The sequence below is a fragment of the Lethenteron reissneri genome, chromosome 1, assembly GCF_015708825.2.
Source record: "Lethenteron reissneri isolate LAM-NWPU_2019-01 chromosome 1, ASM1570882v1, whole genome shotgun sequence".
In the NCBI taxonomy this organism is placed as follows: Eukaryota; Metazoa; Chordata; class Hyperoartia; order Petromyzontiformes; family Petromyzontidae; genus Lethenteron; species Lethenteron reissneri.
In genome coordinates this window covers 4,923,290-4,939,674 of record NC_083779.1, presented here as the reverse complement: position 1 = coordinate 4,939,674, position 16,385 = coordinate 4,923,290, and the positions used below count along the sequence as shown (strand labels likewise).

At 47.4% G+C, this 16,385-nt stretch overlaps 1 protein-coding gene across 1 annotated transcript in view; it reads right to left on the bottom strand.

The window, feature by feature from the left end:
* LOC133340839 (peptidyl-prolyl cis-trans isomerase FKBP8-like) overlaps positions 1-16,385 on the bottom strand; it is a 40,326-nt gene that overhangs the window by 8,636 nt on the left and 15,305 nt on the right. The window contains exons 2-3 of the mRNA XM_061549307.1: positions 15,308-15,613; positions 14,454-14,629 (exon numbers count right to left, since the gene is read on the bottom strand). Of these exons, the coding sequence (XP_061405291.1) occupies positions 14,454-14,629; positions 15,308-15,613 (482 nt within the window). The remainder of the gene's footprint in view (positions 1-14,453; positions 14,630-15,307; positions 15,614-16,385) is intronic.

Here is a 16,385-nt window from a genome sequence, read left to right as displayed (position 1 = left end):
TGTTAAAACGTACTGGACGGACTGCTAGCCAGCAGACGGAGCAGAGAGATATATGGGAGGGGAGCCATACAGAAGATGTTAAGGCCCATAGAAGGAAACTACTTAAGGACGTGATGAAATGTGGCAAAGCCAAACGTGACGTAAAAATTGCAGAAATAGCGAGGGTAGACTCGTATCTCCTCGCACAGACAGACAGAGAAAGATTATGGAATGAGGAAAAATTTGAAAGGGAGAGACAAGAGAAACTGTCCTTAATGGTGCAGGTAGAGCGTCTGCACGCCCTCGTGAGAGAGAAAGAATCCGCACTAAATGCACCAGTGAAACACCCAGACGTTGATACACAGAGCACATACGGGAGTAACAATTTACCACACTCCGAGCCACGGGGACGTAGCCCAGGGCCAGATCCCACAATGAGTATGGCTACTATGCAAAGCAATTTTGATAAAGTAACACCCTCGCAAATCGAGGAGAGAGAAGAGGAAATAATAATACAAACGGGAAAACATGAGGCCGACCACCCCAACGTTAGAGAGAGACAAATAATTAACCCTAAGTCATCAGGATACACTGTAATGATAGAGCGGGAAAGGGCGGAGCTGGTGCAAGACGGGAAACATGACATAAACAGAACACCAGGCAGACGCACGCTACGCAAGTATGACCGACATGATGCAGATGACAGAGACAGCTCACCAGAGAAACGCACCTCGCACAAACACGACCAACACGACACACGTAACAAGAGCTCACCAGAGAGACGCACATCACACAAGCATGAGCCATGGGATAAGCAGAAATCACCGAGCCAAATTGACCCACGTAACAGGTGCAAAAGGCACTACAAAAGTGATGTTAAGCAGAGCCATCGTGATGGTGACGGCTCATCTGACACTGACTCCTCTGACAATGACCAACCCGACACGGATAACAGGAGCTCACCAGAGAGACGCACATCACACAAGCATGAGCCATGGGATAAGCAGAAATCACCGAGCCAAGTTGACCCACGTAACAGGTGCAAAAGGCACTACAAAAGTTATGTTAAGCAGAGCCACCGTGATGGTGACGGCTCATCTGACACTGACTCCTCTGACAATGACCAACACGACATGGGTACCAGAGAGAGCTCACCAGAGGGACGCATGACATGTAAAAATCACCCACGCAAAACCACCCGCACCAAAAATCACAGAGACAGGAATCCCGATAACCATGAAGCACGAGACAAACATAAATTCAACACCTCACCTAGCAGGCACCACTCACGTAGTAGGCAGCATGAAGGTCGAGGACAAAGACACTCACCACATAGACACCGCTCAAGGAGATCACGCACACCAACCCACAAGCACGAATCACAAGACCCACATAAGGAAAACAAGAGACACAAGCAACGGGACAGATACGAATCCTCGGACAGAGGGAGATCACGACACGGACACGGGACACATGACAACAGTGATAGTGGAGACAAGGGTAGCTCAAGGGAGCACTCCTCAGGAACCGACACCACTGATGACGAACAACACACTTTTAACAGTAAGACACTAAAACTAATGGACAAAGCACTCATGAGAATTCCCTATTTCGATCCACATAACAAGAACAGGGATATACACACTCACATAGCTACAGTGGAACAGGAGGCTAAGATCCGGGGTCTGGGTAAATCAGCAGAAAAGGCATGTTTATTATCAAGGAGCCTACATGAACCCGCCAGACCATGGGTAGCCTCCCTGCCAAATAGGGTGAAGAGTGACTTTAAACAATTGAGCCGAGCAGTAGTTAAGAGATTTGGGGAATACTCCACACTATCCGAAGGATTGAACGCGGCAAAGTTGATGACCCAGCGTGTAGACGAAGACCCACGAGATTATCTCCTACGCCTTAAGAAAGCATATTACGCAGGGGACGTGGACAATGCCCAGGGAGATAAGACAGTCTTAAAAGTGATGTTCTTCCAATCATTGAGACCTGAAATAGTGAGAATAGTAGGAATGATGTTGGACCCCGAGACTGCCTCCCTACGCCAGATTGAAAGCAAGGCCCACACGGCCTGGGTGAACGGACGGAAAACCACTGGCATAGCCAAAACCCACATCGTCACCAGAGATAAAGAATGCCTCGATCTGGAGGGAAGCGAATCTCCAAGGAATAATATTAGCGCCACACGGGGTGGACATGAATTCCCCCAGGAGAGGGCGCCTAACCCAATAGAATCGACACCCGTCCACAACACGCTGAATAACGTTCCACGTGGGGGGAGGAACGAGGCCAGAGGAACTTGGCACCCACAGCCGCCACCACCATGGAATTCAGAAGAGGGCGGAGGCTGGAATTATGGAGGAGGAAGAGAGAGTGACGGGCCACACCTACCCCGCGGAGGCCGACGCCCACCAAACCAGTCACCATATCGTCCCCTACTGCCGCCTCCACCAGCAATAGAGCATAGACCACCGTTAGCTAACAGGAATCGATATGCTCACCACATTAGGATGGAAAAAGAGCTCCTAGGGAGTATGAAGACTTCCATGCAAGTAGCAAAGGGAAGAATACCAACTATACCCACACAGGAGGAGGACACACCCAGAGCAAAGGTAGCCCAAGTGAACGTAGAGAAGACAAGAAGCCTCGAAGCAATCACCGAAGTGGTACCAGAGGGAAAAGGGTACCATCTGGGGGAATTGATTCCCGTAGGACCAGTCGGACGAGTCCACGTGGAAGTAATACTGCAAGACACCCTGACCAGCCAAGGCCTTTGTGATACTGGAGCAGAAATATCCATGATATCCAGAGAATTATTTGACGAACTCCAGACTGCCCTCCAGAGGAAGAATGAAACACTACAAGTGATGCCAAGTAAACTTACCTACTCAGGATGTGAAGGGACCCACATGCGACCATTGGGCAAAGTTATGACGAAGTTGACGTTCAACAAAATCAACATGAACCATCCCCTATATGTCGTACAATACCCAGGAAAAGAACTGATTATTGGGATCGAACTGCTGAATCGCCTGAAACCCATTATGAACCTTGAATCCCGACAAATTTGGGCACAGTCAATGCCGGAGCAACAAAGGGACTCAGAAGATGAAGACGTTATGAGAGACTCCACGGGAATCCAAGTGATAACACAAGAGCTCGACGACCTATCAACGACAATCAGGAACGAAGACGAGCTACCCGCAGGAATTCGAATCACTCAGCTAATGACTAACAGACTGAGAGAAGACCGAAAGGAAGCCGACTTAGAGTCAGTATCACCAAATGACCGTCCCCTCATGGAGTATATACTGCCCCCTGGAGGCCAAACCGACGAACTGCAAACTGATGAAGGAGAACACAAGGGCAAGAGCGTATTACCCTCGGATGAAGCCAAGGCAACTCAACCGATAGTAACGCAAAAGGAACTTTCAATTGAGCCGCCCGAAACCACGAAGGCCCTAGATCCAAACCAAGAGAAAAGAGTCCTTACAATAGAAGAACAAATAGAACAACAAATTGAAGCAGCAGACGCCCTAGAGAGCGACACTCAACGAGACGAGCTACGACAACTGCTCCAAAAATACAACTCCCTGTTCTCCAAAGACTCCTATGATTGTGGCAAAACCGACCTACATGTGGTATCCATTCCCACACTGGAGGGAGCACCAGCGGTATACGTGAAACAATACAAGATTCCACTGGCCGCCTATGAATCGATCCAAGAAACCCTAGAGAACCTACTCAAGAAGAACATAATCCGGGAATGCAACTCGACCTACAACTCACCCATTTGGCCAGTACTAAAACCCACGGGAAAATGGAGACTCACGATTGACTACCGACAACTCAATAAAACAGTTCCCCTATCTCGATGGCCAATGGCAGAAATCGACCACGGTCTCAACCAAATAAAAGGCGCAAAGGTACTCACCACAATGGACCTAGCAAATGGCTTCTGGACCATGCCAGTAAAAGAAACCGATCAATACAAGTTGGCCTTCACCTTCGACGGAATACAGTATACCTGGAATCGCTGCCCGTTCGGATACTCGAACTCACCCGCAGACTTCAACATATTCCTCCACAAGGCGATGGGCGACGCAAAAGAGCGAGGCACCATCGTCTACGTCGACGACATACTAGTCAAGGACTCCTCATGGGAAGAACACCTCGAGAGCCTCCAGCACACCCTCGAGCAGTTAAAGGAAGCAGGCGCAAAGATTTCAATACAAAAAGGACAGTGGGCACGCAAAAGGGTGGACTACCTCGGGCTCCAGGTCGGCACTGAGGGAATGTTACCCCAGACCAAAAGACTTGAAGCCCTCCTCGCACTCAAATCGCCCACCACAGTCACGACCCTTCGGAGCTTCTTAGGGATTTGCAACTACCTTCGACAGTTCGTGGACGACTACGCAGGAATCGTTCGACCCTTAGTCAAACTACTGCAAAAAGACGAACCATGGGAGTGGGGACAGGAACAGGAAGCCGCAGAAAAAGAATTAAAACGACAGATCACAGAGGCATCCTGCCTAGCATACCCAGAGAAAGGGAAAGAATACTACCTGGAGACCGCATACTCAGATCATAGTATCAGCTCGGTACTGTACCAGAGACAGGAAGCAGAGAAACGAGTTATTGCCTATGCCAGCAAAGCCCTCCGGGGAGTGGAGATGAAGTTCTCCGAGTGTGAGAAGGCGATATTTGGAAACATCTGGGCCATACAACATTTTCGGAACTTGTTGAACGGAGAGAAGATCATCCTGGAAACGAATCATGAATCCTTGGCATACCTCAACAGTAAGAAGATTCGAGAGGGCCGCGTAACCAGCAGCCGAATAGCCAGCTGGGCACTGACACTCCAAGGCCTACCAATCACAGTGAAATACGCAAAGAACAAGAAAAGTCCAATGGCCCAAGGTCTTGCCGATTTACATGATTGTACCTTTGACAGCATGGAAGCAGAGGACGGAAAGATACCTCCGGAGGACAACAGGTACCTGCCCTTCAGGAAGGAGACATGTGCCGACCTACCAGTGGTATACATCGATGGATGCTCCAAGATGAAGGAGAACAAGCTTCACGCTGGGTCAGGAGTCATTTGGGAAACTGGCCCACTCGCAGGGATTCAAGAGGGATTTCAGCTGGGACCCAAGTCAAACCAGTATGCAGAGTTGGTCGGGGTACACATCGCTGTCCAGATGGCATCCGATAACCAAATACGGACCATGGTGGTGTGCACTGATTCCAACTACGTACAGCACAGCTTCCTGCACCACCTACCCATATGGAAAAAAAACGAGATGAAGAACCATAGTAATAAACCAATTCGCCATCGAGAACTATTCGAGGCCATAGATAAGATGGTTCAGAACAAGGATATGAAGATATTTTGGAAGAAAGTCAAAGGACACTCCAAGATACCTGGTCAAGAGAAAACTGGGAACGACCAAGCAGATGCTATAGCAAAAGTGGGAAGCCTGGAAGGCACCCCGTGGAAGCTAGAAGACCAAACCGACAGAGACGGACAACAAGAGTCGACGAACCAAGACATCGCCGTGATAAGACTGGTCACAAGAAGTGGGAAGAACCCGGCAGAAGCTGGAACCAGAGCCCAATTGAACAGTGCCCAGCCTTCCGAAGACCTGATCAGAATGCAACAAGAGGACGAAACACTAAAGACACTCGCCGATCATATCCAAGATCCAGCAGGAAAACCAATCACTACTGACAACTTGAATGACAACAAAGAGCTCGAGATCATGCATAGCCAAATCAAAAGGTTCTCAATGCGAAAAGGGCTACTGGTATACACAAACGAAAAAGACGGTCGACCTAGATGGGTAGTCCCCTCTCAATATCGAGAAATAATGTTACAACACGCCCACAATGAACCGTGCAGCGGCCACCGATGCGAGGTGAATACGGGACAGATGCTGCGACAGGTGGCCTACTGGCCAAAAATGGGGGAAGACATACACAAACATGTGTCCAACTGTCTCGTGTGTTGTAAGTACCAGCCAACGACCTCACAGCATAGGGCACCCCTACAGAGGAGGGGAGCAGATTATCCTTGGTCCAACCTACAAATCGACTGGATAGGACCTGTCAACCGATCAACCAAAGGGAACAAGTACATGCTAACTGTGACCTGTGCATTCTCTAAATGGACAGAGTGTTTACCAGCACCCAACAACACCGCGGAAACAACCGCTATACTACTGATTAACCAAATATTCAGTAGATGGGGCCTACCGTCAACGATCGATTCAGACAAAGGAAGCCACTTCACAGCCGAGGTCATCACAGAAGTGTGGAAGATGTTGGGAGTAAAAAGACAATTACATGTCGCATACCATCCACAATCCTCAGGACAGGTGGAAAGAGCCAACAGGACCATCGTGAGCCTCCTAAAGAAATATGTGTCTACCACAGGCCGCGACTGGGATACGAAACTACCCCTAGTCTTGATGGCCATGCGAGCCACACCCAACCGGGCTACAGGCAGGACACCCTTCGAGATCATGACAGGGAGGCTAATGACCCTCCCAGTACACCTGTTATATGTCCCAGCGGAGGACGAGACCCCGACGGCAATGACGCCAACTGAATACCTGACGGGACTCAATAGTCACCTACAGAGCACATTCGCTATGGTCAGGGACCAGTTGCAAGTAGAGGCTCAGGGGAGCAAAGCATACTATGACCAAAAAGCCAGCCACGCAGAATACCAGCTAGGAGACCAGGTGTGGTACCTCAATTACGAGAAAAGGAAACAGAAGTGCAGGAAATTCCTGCCTTCCTGGACAGGACCACACGAGGTTGTTGACAAAATGTCCCCAGTCGTATATCAGCTAAAAATCACAAAGACAGGAAGAGAGCAGCAATACAAGTGGGTGCACATCAACCAAATCAAACCGTACCCTGTGCTGGTGGAGCGAGATGAGGAATAAAGGTGGAAAAGGGGGGGGACTAAACTAATGGGCTTATCACACTACAATAATATGTAACATGTTTTCCAGGGAATGGCAGCCCTCCTGCTCACGCTCCTGCTAACGTACCTTGTCAAGCTAGAAGGGAGCCAAGAGCTGATCAAGCCAGGACCAGAATCCGGGGTGATGCTGAGAGACTCCTCCAGCTTCCTAGTAACCGAAACGAAAATAGTAACCCAACAAGTCTATGTCTCCTTGGAACCTGCCTTGGTGGTAAAGAAGCACTTCGGGAAGTTACCACCCCAAGCCACCCAAGCAACCCGAATATGGTATTATGACTTCCTAGGATATAGTGAACAGAATATCGGAACGATCCTGAAGCAATTACAAAGAACCATGATACTTCCCCCCACCACTGTCAACCTAAAACGTTCCAAGAGGTCTATCGGCCTGGGAGGGGTCTTTGGAATACTATCCGGTTTTAGCTCCTTAATCACACTAGGAGTATCCATATCCAACGCCGTAAAGATTGGACACCTCACGCAAGGTATCGAGAATTTACAGCTCGATATGCATCAGATCCATCAGCAAATACAACACCAACAAAAGAATCTGGTCGAAATGGGATCCACCCTCCGAGACACCGTGGTTCTCGTAAACCTACATTCTATCATGATTAACTTAACATTCCAAGAATTGAGTTCTGCAATCCGAGGTCTATACGAAGAAGAGAGTATTCGAGAGCCAATTCAGTGGGTGATCCAAGACTTGTTGCGTAGCATCAGCGGCAGCGTCAGTGATCTTATACAAGGACAAATTCCGTCATATCTGGTAACTCCAACACTGATAAAAGATGTGCTACAAGCAGCATCCCCGGAAACAATCAGTCCAACTCAAGTACAAATTGCCTTCAACATGGGTACAGCCACACCCATACATGTGGACCCCCAAACTAGACAGCTGGCATTTTTGCTAAATTTACCCCTGGTCAAACCCGGAAATGTATTTCGATTGCGGACAGTATTGAACGTGGGTACATGGAATAACGACATTTACTCCAAGATGGAAACTCCCTTAGTGGTGGCCTACCAGGAAGAAGGCCCCCTTAAGTACCTGGTGCCTGACCTAAACCTGTGTCAAATAATGAAAGAGGTTCACTGGCTCTGCCCAGGGGAACCATTTCTGACCAATACAGCAGAACTAATGTGTGGTCTGTCAAACCTAAGCTCCAAGGAAACTTGCAAGTTTAAGCTAAGTAAACCCAAAGAAAGAACCGGAACAGTGGCCATGATAGCTAATGCCCAGTGGTTGATTAGCACTCCTCTAGACACGGCAATTGTTTCCACCGATCAACACTCCATAACCATGGAAGTTCCGATTCCAAGCCACGTCGCACTGGTCACGATACCAAGAGGAACATTCGTACGCATAGGGGACAAGGTATTATATAACCTAGACAAAAGCCTACACCAAGCGGAGGTAGAAATAGTAGACACATTCCGAGGCCACAAGTTTGAGATAAGCAGCACTCTGTCCAACTTGTTGAACAGTAAAGAATTCCATATGGTGAAATTATCCCTCAGCGAATCAGAGATTAACATAACAGATCTTACTTGGGCGACCGAAGTGGCTGGATATCAGCGAAATCAACAGATGGGGATGGGAATCACAGGGGCAACAGGGATGATCATACTAGTCCTGGCTATTCTAACCTTAACATACCGTGTGGCCAAAATGAATGCCGAACTTAAAAGACTAATCGCAGGCACAAGCCACCTACCATTCGAGCCCAGGAACAGGGATAGAGCCAAGGCCTGATGATGCCACCCAAGAGTAACCGTAGAAACTATCTTTTTAACGATATCTCCTATAACACGTAGTCAATAGAATAATTTTTCCCTCCCTTATCGTTTTACCTTCCTTTAGAATTGTTTTTCTTTTTCTTTTTTTCCTCTCTCTTGTCACATATAACCTGTTAAGTTGTGACACGTACGCGCGCGTTGTAAGGAATAGCAGCAAAACTTGAGGACAATCGATGGTTCATGATGGAAGAAGGGTATACATTTTTTTTAAAAATAACCCGTGGCCATTTGACCACTGGTCATTTTTAAAAGGGCGGAATGTTGTATACTAACCCTTCTTCCATAATTGAGATTAATAATATTTGATGATTTTTATATATTATCTTTTTACTTGTTTTTTTAATGAGTGAAACACACCAAAGCGCACCAAACTGCAAAACACCAGGTGTTGTTAAGTAATGAACGAGAGGAGGGCTAGGATGACAGAATTTGCAACCTTGCTTCAAGGCAAAGGCAGTGAAAGGAAGCAGAGGCGCCTTTGTCTAAGTCACAACCACAGAAAGCCAGGAATCATCACTGATTGTGTGTTTAGGGATTCCGAGCTAATTAGAACACGTGCACACAGAAAGGGAGGTAGAAGCACGCCTTGTTCTCCTGCAGCTGAGGAAACAAAGATAAACCCAAAGAGGCCTTGGACCTGAAATTAAGAATAACATTCCCAGAGCAGAAGGTTGGAGGGACAGGGGAGAGCTGATTTAAAAAAAAGTGTTGTATATCTCTCAAGGCGGGCAGACCCAGCTAAATAACACGGCTGCGGGGGTCACCAGAAGTTCGCGTTCGCCTAGTTAAGACAAAAAGCTCAATTATTCTGTATTGCTATTAAAGTAACGTTAAAGTCGGAATTTAACAACAGGGTAGGCTAAAGTTTGATATTCACACCCACTCCAATTAAACCAGGTCACAAGTACGCCTACTGAACCATCCCCATCATTAAGTCAATATGAAATGTTATTTCCATACTTTGATGCTTTCTATACAACTCGACCCGAAGCATATGCATGAAAAGACAAAAGTAAAACTTATGAAAAGCCAGGATAACGGGATGAATCACCACCAGGTCGAATATAAATACATAATAAAAAAACGATGTTAAACCCAGGGTCGGAGAGAAAGGGAGATCCCGGCCGTCTTTGTATCCCCGCAGCGCGGGATGGGAGTGTGTGTACGCTCGGGGAGACGCCTCCACTTGGGTCGGGCACCACGATGGGAAACGACAGACCTTGGGTTACATGCGGAATCATGGCTGTGAAATAGTAAGGGACAAATGTTAACTTAAAACTTTTGGCCATTTCTTTGTGCGCCGGGTCGGAGAGAGCGTTGCCCCTCCCTCCAGGTGGTGCGAACAAAGACGCCTATGAGACATTTGTGACGTCTGTGTTTTGGGTTCGTGGGGAAGGCCAGACAGGAGATAATGTTGCGCCCAGACAGAGAGACGACCTCGAGGCAATTTGTAACATCTGATTGTTTGCTCGTGGGTTTTATGGAGGGAGTGTGACAACGAATATACCGTCAGTGATGCACACAAGGACACACGGACGTACGGACACACACATGGACACACCTGCCTACGGACAGATCCTGACACAAAAAAAATTCGAAAGAAGTCCCGCCTTGTGGGCGGGATCCAGGGGGATTTTTCGGCATAAAGTAAAGGATCCTGAGCATTGGAAATCAGTGCGACGGGAGGGTCGACTCAGGAACGAGTGCGACCAGAGTGGGTCCACTCAGGAGTGCGACCAGTGGGTCCACTCAGGAGTGCGACCAGAGAGTCGACTCAGGAGCGAGGGCGACCAGCGGGTCGACCCAGGAGCGAGCTCGACCGGGAGGGTCGACTCCGGAGCGAGCTGCGACCAGCGGGTCGGCTCGACTCATCTTCAGCTCGTCAACCTCTGCCGAATCGGGGGTCTCTGCTGCCACCGGAGTGGTGAGCATCGCGGATCGGCGACAACCCAGAGCTGCACGCTACGAGCGAGTTGTGGGCGCCACCTACCGACCGGGTTCCGAACTGCGACAGCGTATCAACAGCCATCCGAACCAATTCGCCACGGGATCGACTGATACGTATGACGCGCACCGCCCCCTCACCACACGACCACCAGGCGTCTGTTTGACCTAAAGAATCGACTCCGAACACTGACTATTCAAGACAACTCTTACCACTCAAAAACACTCGAACCCATAAGCCATCCGTGGCTGGAAAGCATCACAACGAGACCGAGTGATGGCCCTCCGTCTCTTATAAGAGTATTCTTAATTTTTACCTTTAATATTTAGTGGGCTGTACTCTTAATCGCATAAATTCCCAACAGATCCATCAATACGAACTGATTCTTGGCACCTCCTTCCGCCGAGCCACGCTCACGTGGGGAGTGGTGGCCCACCGGACCCTTATCAGGTGATCTGGTCCCCAATTAGTAAACTTGGTATAAGATAACGAGCTTTGGAAAAGGAGCACCGTCGCAGGCCCTTACTCCGAGCCGTTCTGTTGTCAGATAACCTGCCGATGTATCTGTTGAGATTGGTGCCTTTAAGAATAATAACTGTTTTTGATTGTATTTTTTTTATCGCCGTATAATCTTTCAAGTATCTTTCAGTCATAATCGCCGCACGTACTCGCATCCTCTACAGAATATTCAACTGTTCCGTGACCCAAGGTGTTAACAACGTGATAAGGGTTGCGTATGATCAATAAGGAGTGCGGTACTGCGTGAACAATATTGAGTATAATCATTCATTAACGTTAAGGTTTTCTTAGCATAGTATTTGCAGGTTTTAACGACTCTCTCTCTCACTAACAACCATCGCGTTATGCGGGATCCATGTGCCGTTGTCAAAGTGAAATCAGACAATCGTTGATGATACTGTATTGATGCCGTATTGACGTTCCGGGATTGAGAGTTCGCATACTATATCATAGTTAAGGTTGAATTAGTAATAAATTGATCAATACAGAAGTGGTTGTGTGATTGTTTCCTGAAATCTATGCATAAGATCTGCTTCTGCGTTGAGATTTGAACTTGGTGACCTTAATAAACACACTAATACATACTCAGTAAATGTTAAAGCGATAACGGGGTGAACCGGGGACCTAAAAATATAACCACGAATAAAACTCTGGGAATGTTAAAGCGAGAATGAGACGAACCTAGACAACGATGCCGAGTTAGTCTAAGTTAATCTTGCATACTTACACCACACCTGCATAACTGCATACGATTAATTGCCTTCTTCCGATCGATAACCCACCCTCGTCACCGAGGCGGGGTCTGGTTATCACAACGACTTGTATTATCATAATTACACCCACTCGCATAATTAATCCGATTACCTCTCGAATTGGCATAATTAAAATGTGCGTAATTACATAAATTAACATATTTCCGGATAATTACACATTTGGCCAGATTTCATTTAATAATTATTATTTTCACTGAATATTCATAACACACAGGTACAACATAATAATTTCACCCACGCACGCATACAACATAACAAATTTTCTTAACCCAACATATACAACAGGTAGGGTACGGGTATCGGGTACCCGGTTGCGACCTCTGGGATGGTGGGGGGGGCACGGGTAAGTGTTGGCCACAGAGGCACTCCCACCCAGGCTGGGGAGCGAGAGGGTGAGCGATGGATCGGACGGACGGATGGACGAGCGTGCAAAGAATCGAGCGGGAGAGTAAACTAATGGACAATTTAGTGGCTGGTTAAGTGAGCGAGTAGGCAGGGGAGTGAGCCAATGGCAAAGTGAGCAAAAAAAATTAGCAAGCAAGAGAGCGAGCGGTAGGCAAGTAAGCGTTCAGTCTCCGATTAGCACGGTTGGCTAGGTACAGCGTGAAAGAAGTTCAACGTACATACTGCACATAGACTAACACTACACATAGACTCAACACTGCCCATAGACTAATACTACACAGACTAACACTACCCATAGACTAACACTACACATAGACTCAACACTGCCCATAGACTAATACTACACAGACTAATACTACACATAGACTAATACTGCACATAGACTAATACTGCACATAGACTCAACACTACACATAGACTCAACACTACACATAGACTAACACTACACATAGACTAACACTACACATAGACTAACACTACACATAGACTAACACTACACATAGACTAACACTACACATAGACTAACACTACACATAGACTAATACTACACATTGACTAATACTACACAGACTAATACTGCACATAGACTCAACACTACACATAGACTAACACTACACATAGACTAACACTACACATAGACTAATACTACACATAGACTAATACTACACATAGACTAACACTACACATAGACTAACACTACCCATACTAAACACTGCCCATAGTATCAACACTGTACCTCCGAGTAGCACGGTTGGCTAGGTACGGCGTGAAAGAAGTTCAACGTACATACTGCACATAGACTAATACTGCCCATAGTCTCAACACTGCCCATAGACTAATACTACACAGACTAACACTACCCATAGACTAACACTACACATAGACTCAACACTACACATAGACTAATACTACACATAGACTAATACTGCACATAGACTCAACACTACACATAGACTCAACACTACACATAGACTAACACTACACATAGACTAACACTACACATAGACTAACACTACACATAGACTAACACTACACATAGACTAACACTACACATAGACTAACACTACACATAGACTAATACTACACATAGACTAATACTACACAGACTAATACTGCACATAGACTCAACACTACACATAGACTAACACTACACATATACTAACACTACACATAGACTAATACTACACATAGACTAATACTACACATAGACTAACACTACACATAGACTAACACTACCCATACTAAACACTGCCCATAGTATCAACACTGTACCTCCGAGTAGCACGGTTGGCTAGGTACGGCGTGAAAGAAGTTCAACGTACATACTGCACATAGACTAATACTGCCCATAGTCTCAACACTGCCCATAGACTAATACTACACAGACTAACACTACCCATAGACTAACACTACACATAGACTCAACACTGCCCATAGACTAATACTACACATAGACTAATACTACACATAGACTAATACTGCACATAGACTCAACACTACACATAGACTCAACACTACACATAGACTAACACTACACATAGACTAACACTACACATAGACTAACACTACACATAGACTAACACTACACATAGACTAACACTACACATAGACTAACACTACACATAGACTAATACTACACATAGACTAATACTACACAGACTAATACTGCACATAGACTCAACACTACACATAGACTAACACTACACATAGACTAACACTACACATAGACTAATACTACACATAGACTAATACTACACATAGACTAACACTACACATAGACTAACACTACCCATACTAAACACTGCCCATAGTATCAACACTGTACCTCCGAGTAGCACGGTTGGCTAGGTACGGCGTGAAAGAAGTTCAACGTACATACATACGAGAGCGTCAGGCGAGCGAGCAAATGAACGAGCAAATGAGCGAGCATCACGGGGGCAGGCGGGAGGGCGATCGGTGGGGCGAGCCTGTCCCGTCAACCCCCCCACATCCCCCCCCACTACCCCCTCCCCCCCCACTCCCCACCCACCTTGCCCTTGCGGAAGAGCGCCTTGACGCTGTCGGGCTGCAGGGCGAGCGCCGCCTCGCACGACCTCAGCGCCGCGTCGCGCTGGTCCAGGCGCAGCTGCGCGGCCGCCACGTTGTTGAGGCACTTGAGCTTGACGTCGAGCAGCGGGGAGCGGTCCTCGTCTTCGCTACTCGCCACTGCCGCATCAACGAGCGGTGGGGCGACGGCGGCGGCGAAGGGATTGTGGGTAGAGAAACGAGCGGCCGTTACGCGTCGGTCACGTTTGCGTGCACGGCCACCGAGCGGTGCAATTTAGGTATGCTCAACGCTACGTTGAAGATCGATAATGGATGGATCATGCTGATGATGATGGTTATAGAATGGATGATGATGGTCATTAAAATATGGATGATGATGATGATGGTTAGAGGATGGATGATGATTATGACGATGGATCGACGGATGATGATCATGGATGAATGACGGAATAATAAACGGATGAAGCCAACGACAATGCCGATGGATGATGATGATTATTGACGACGGAAAAACCGGCGATGAAATCGACGCTCTTTATCAAGATCCCATTTTTCTTGGTTCGTTCTTTACCGAAATAACTAAGAATCTGAATCCCTGCAGTCACGAAAGCTTTAAATCAAAATTTAGGATCCCATTTGTTTACCCAAGAAAGCCTCATCGAGTATCACAACTTTTTCAGCAAGGCCCTGCCAAGTTTTCACAGTAGGCGACGGTGAGGGGGGCGGGTGGGTGGGAGAACGGCGATCGCTCTTAGCATATCCCAACCAAATAATAACCGATGACGGATGACGACGCTAGCGTACGGTGACAAGAGTGTGGCGGCTGCGGTGCTTCACCGGAGCTCTCCGTGTCGGCGATCTTGATGGCGCGGTCGTACGAGGCGATGGCGTGCGTGTAGTCGCCGCGCTGGAAGTAGTGGTTGCCGCGCTCGCGCTTGCGGTGAGCGAGGGCGGCGCGGTCGTCGACGGGGAGGGAGCCCGCGTCCAGCGCGTCGCTCACCGCCACCAGCTCCGCCTCCATCACCAGCGTGGCGCCGCCCGGTACCGCCGGCACCCCGAGGCTGTGCGCACAGGTGCCCACAGTGGCATTGTTCGTCGTCGTCGTCAACACCGCGTGGAAATACTCGGCACAGTAGAACCCCTCTTAACGACCACCCGTTAACGACTAATCGCTTAACGACGGGCCTCCATAGAGCCCAATGTGTTGTGTATAGTGCAGTGTATAATAGTGCAGTGTATAGTAGTGCAGTGTATAGTAGTGTATAGTATAGTAGTGTATAGTAGTGCAGTGAATAGTAGTGGTGTATAGTAGTGTAGTGAATAGTAGTGCAGTGTATAGTAGTGCAGTGTATAGTAGTGTAGTGAATAGTAGTGGTGTATAGTGTATTGTAGTGTAGTGCATAGTAGTGCAGTGTATAGTGTAGTGTATAGTGTAGTGTATCGTAGTGTATAGTGTAGTGTATAGTGTAGTGTATCGTAGTGTAGTGTATAGTAGTGTATAGTCGTGTAGTGTATAGTAGTGTAGTGTATAGTAGTGTATAGTAGTGTATAGTATAGTAGTGCAGTGTATCGTAGTGTATAGTAGTGTATAGTATAGTAGTGCAGTGTATCGTAGTGCAGTGTATAGTAGTGCAGTGTATCGTAGTGCAGTGTATAGTAGTGCAGTGTATAGTAGTGCAGTGTATAGTATAGTAGTGCAGTGTATAGCAGAACCCCTCTTAACGACAACCCCTGTTTAACGACTAATGGCTTAAAGATGGGCCTCCATAAAGCCCAATGTGTTCACTTACCGACAATTCCTCCATTCAAGATGGCTTAAAGACGACCACGTGACCACCAATTTCGGCCAATCGGCGAGCTCCAAAGTGGTCTGACCAGGCCTCGGCCAATGAGCGACGTCCATTCATGAGCGTTG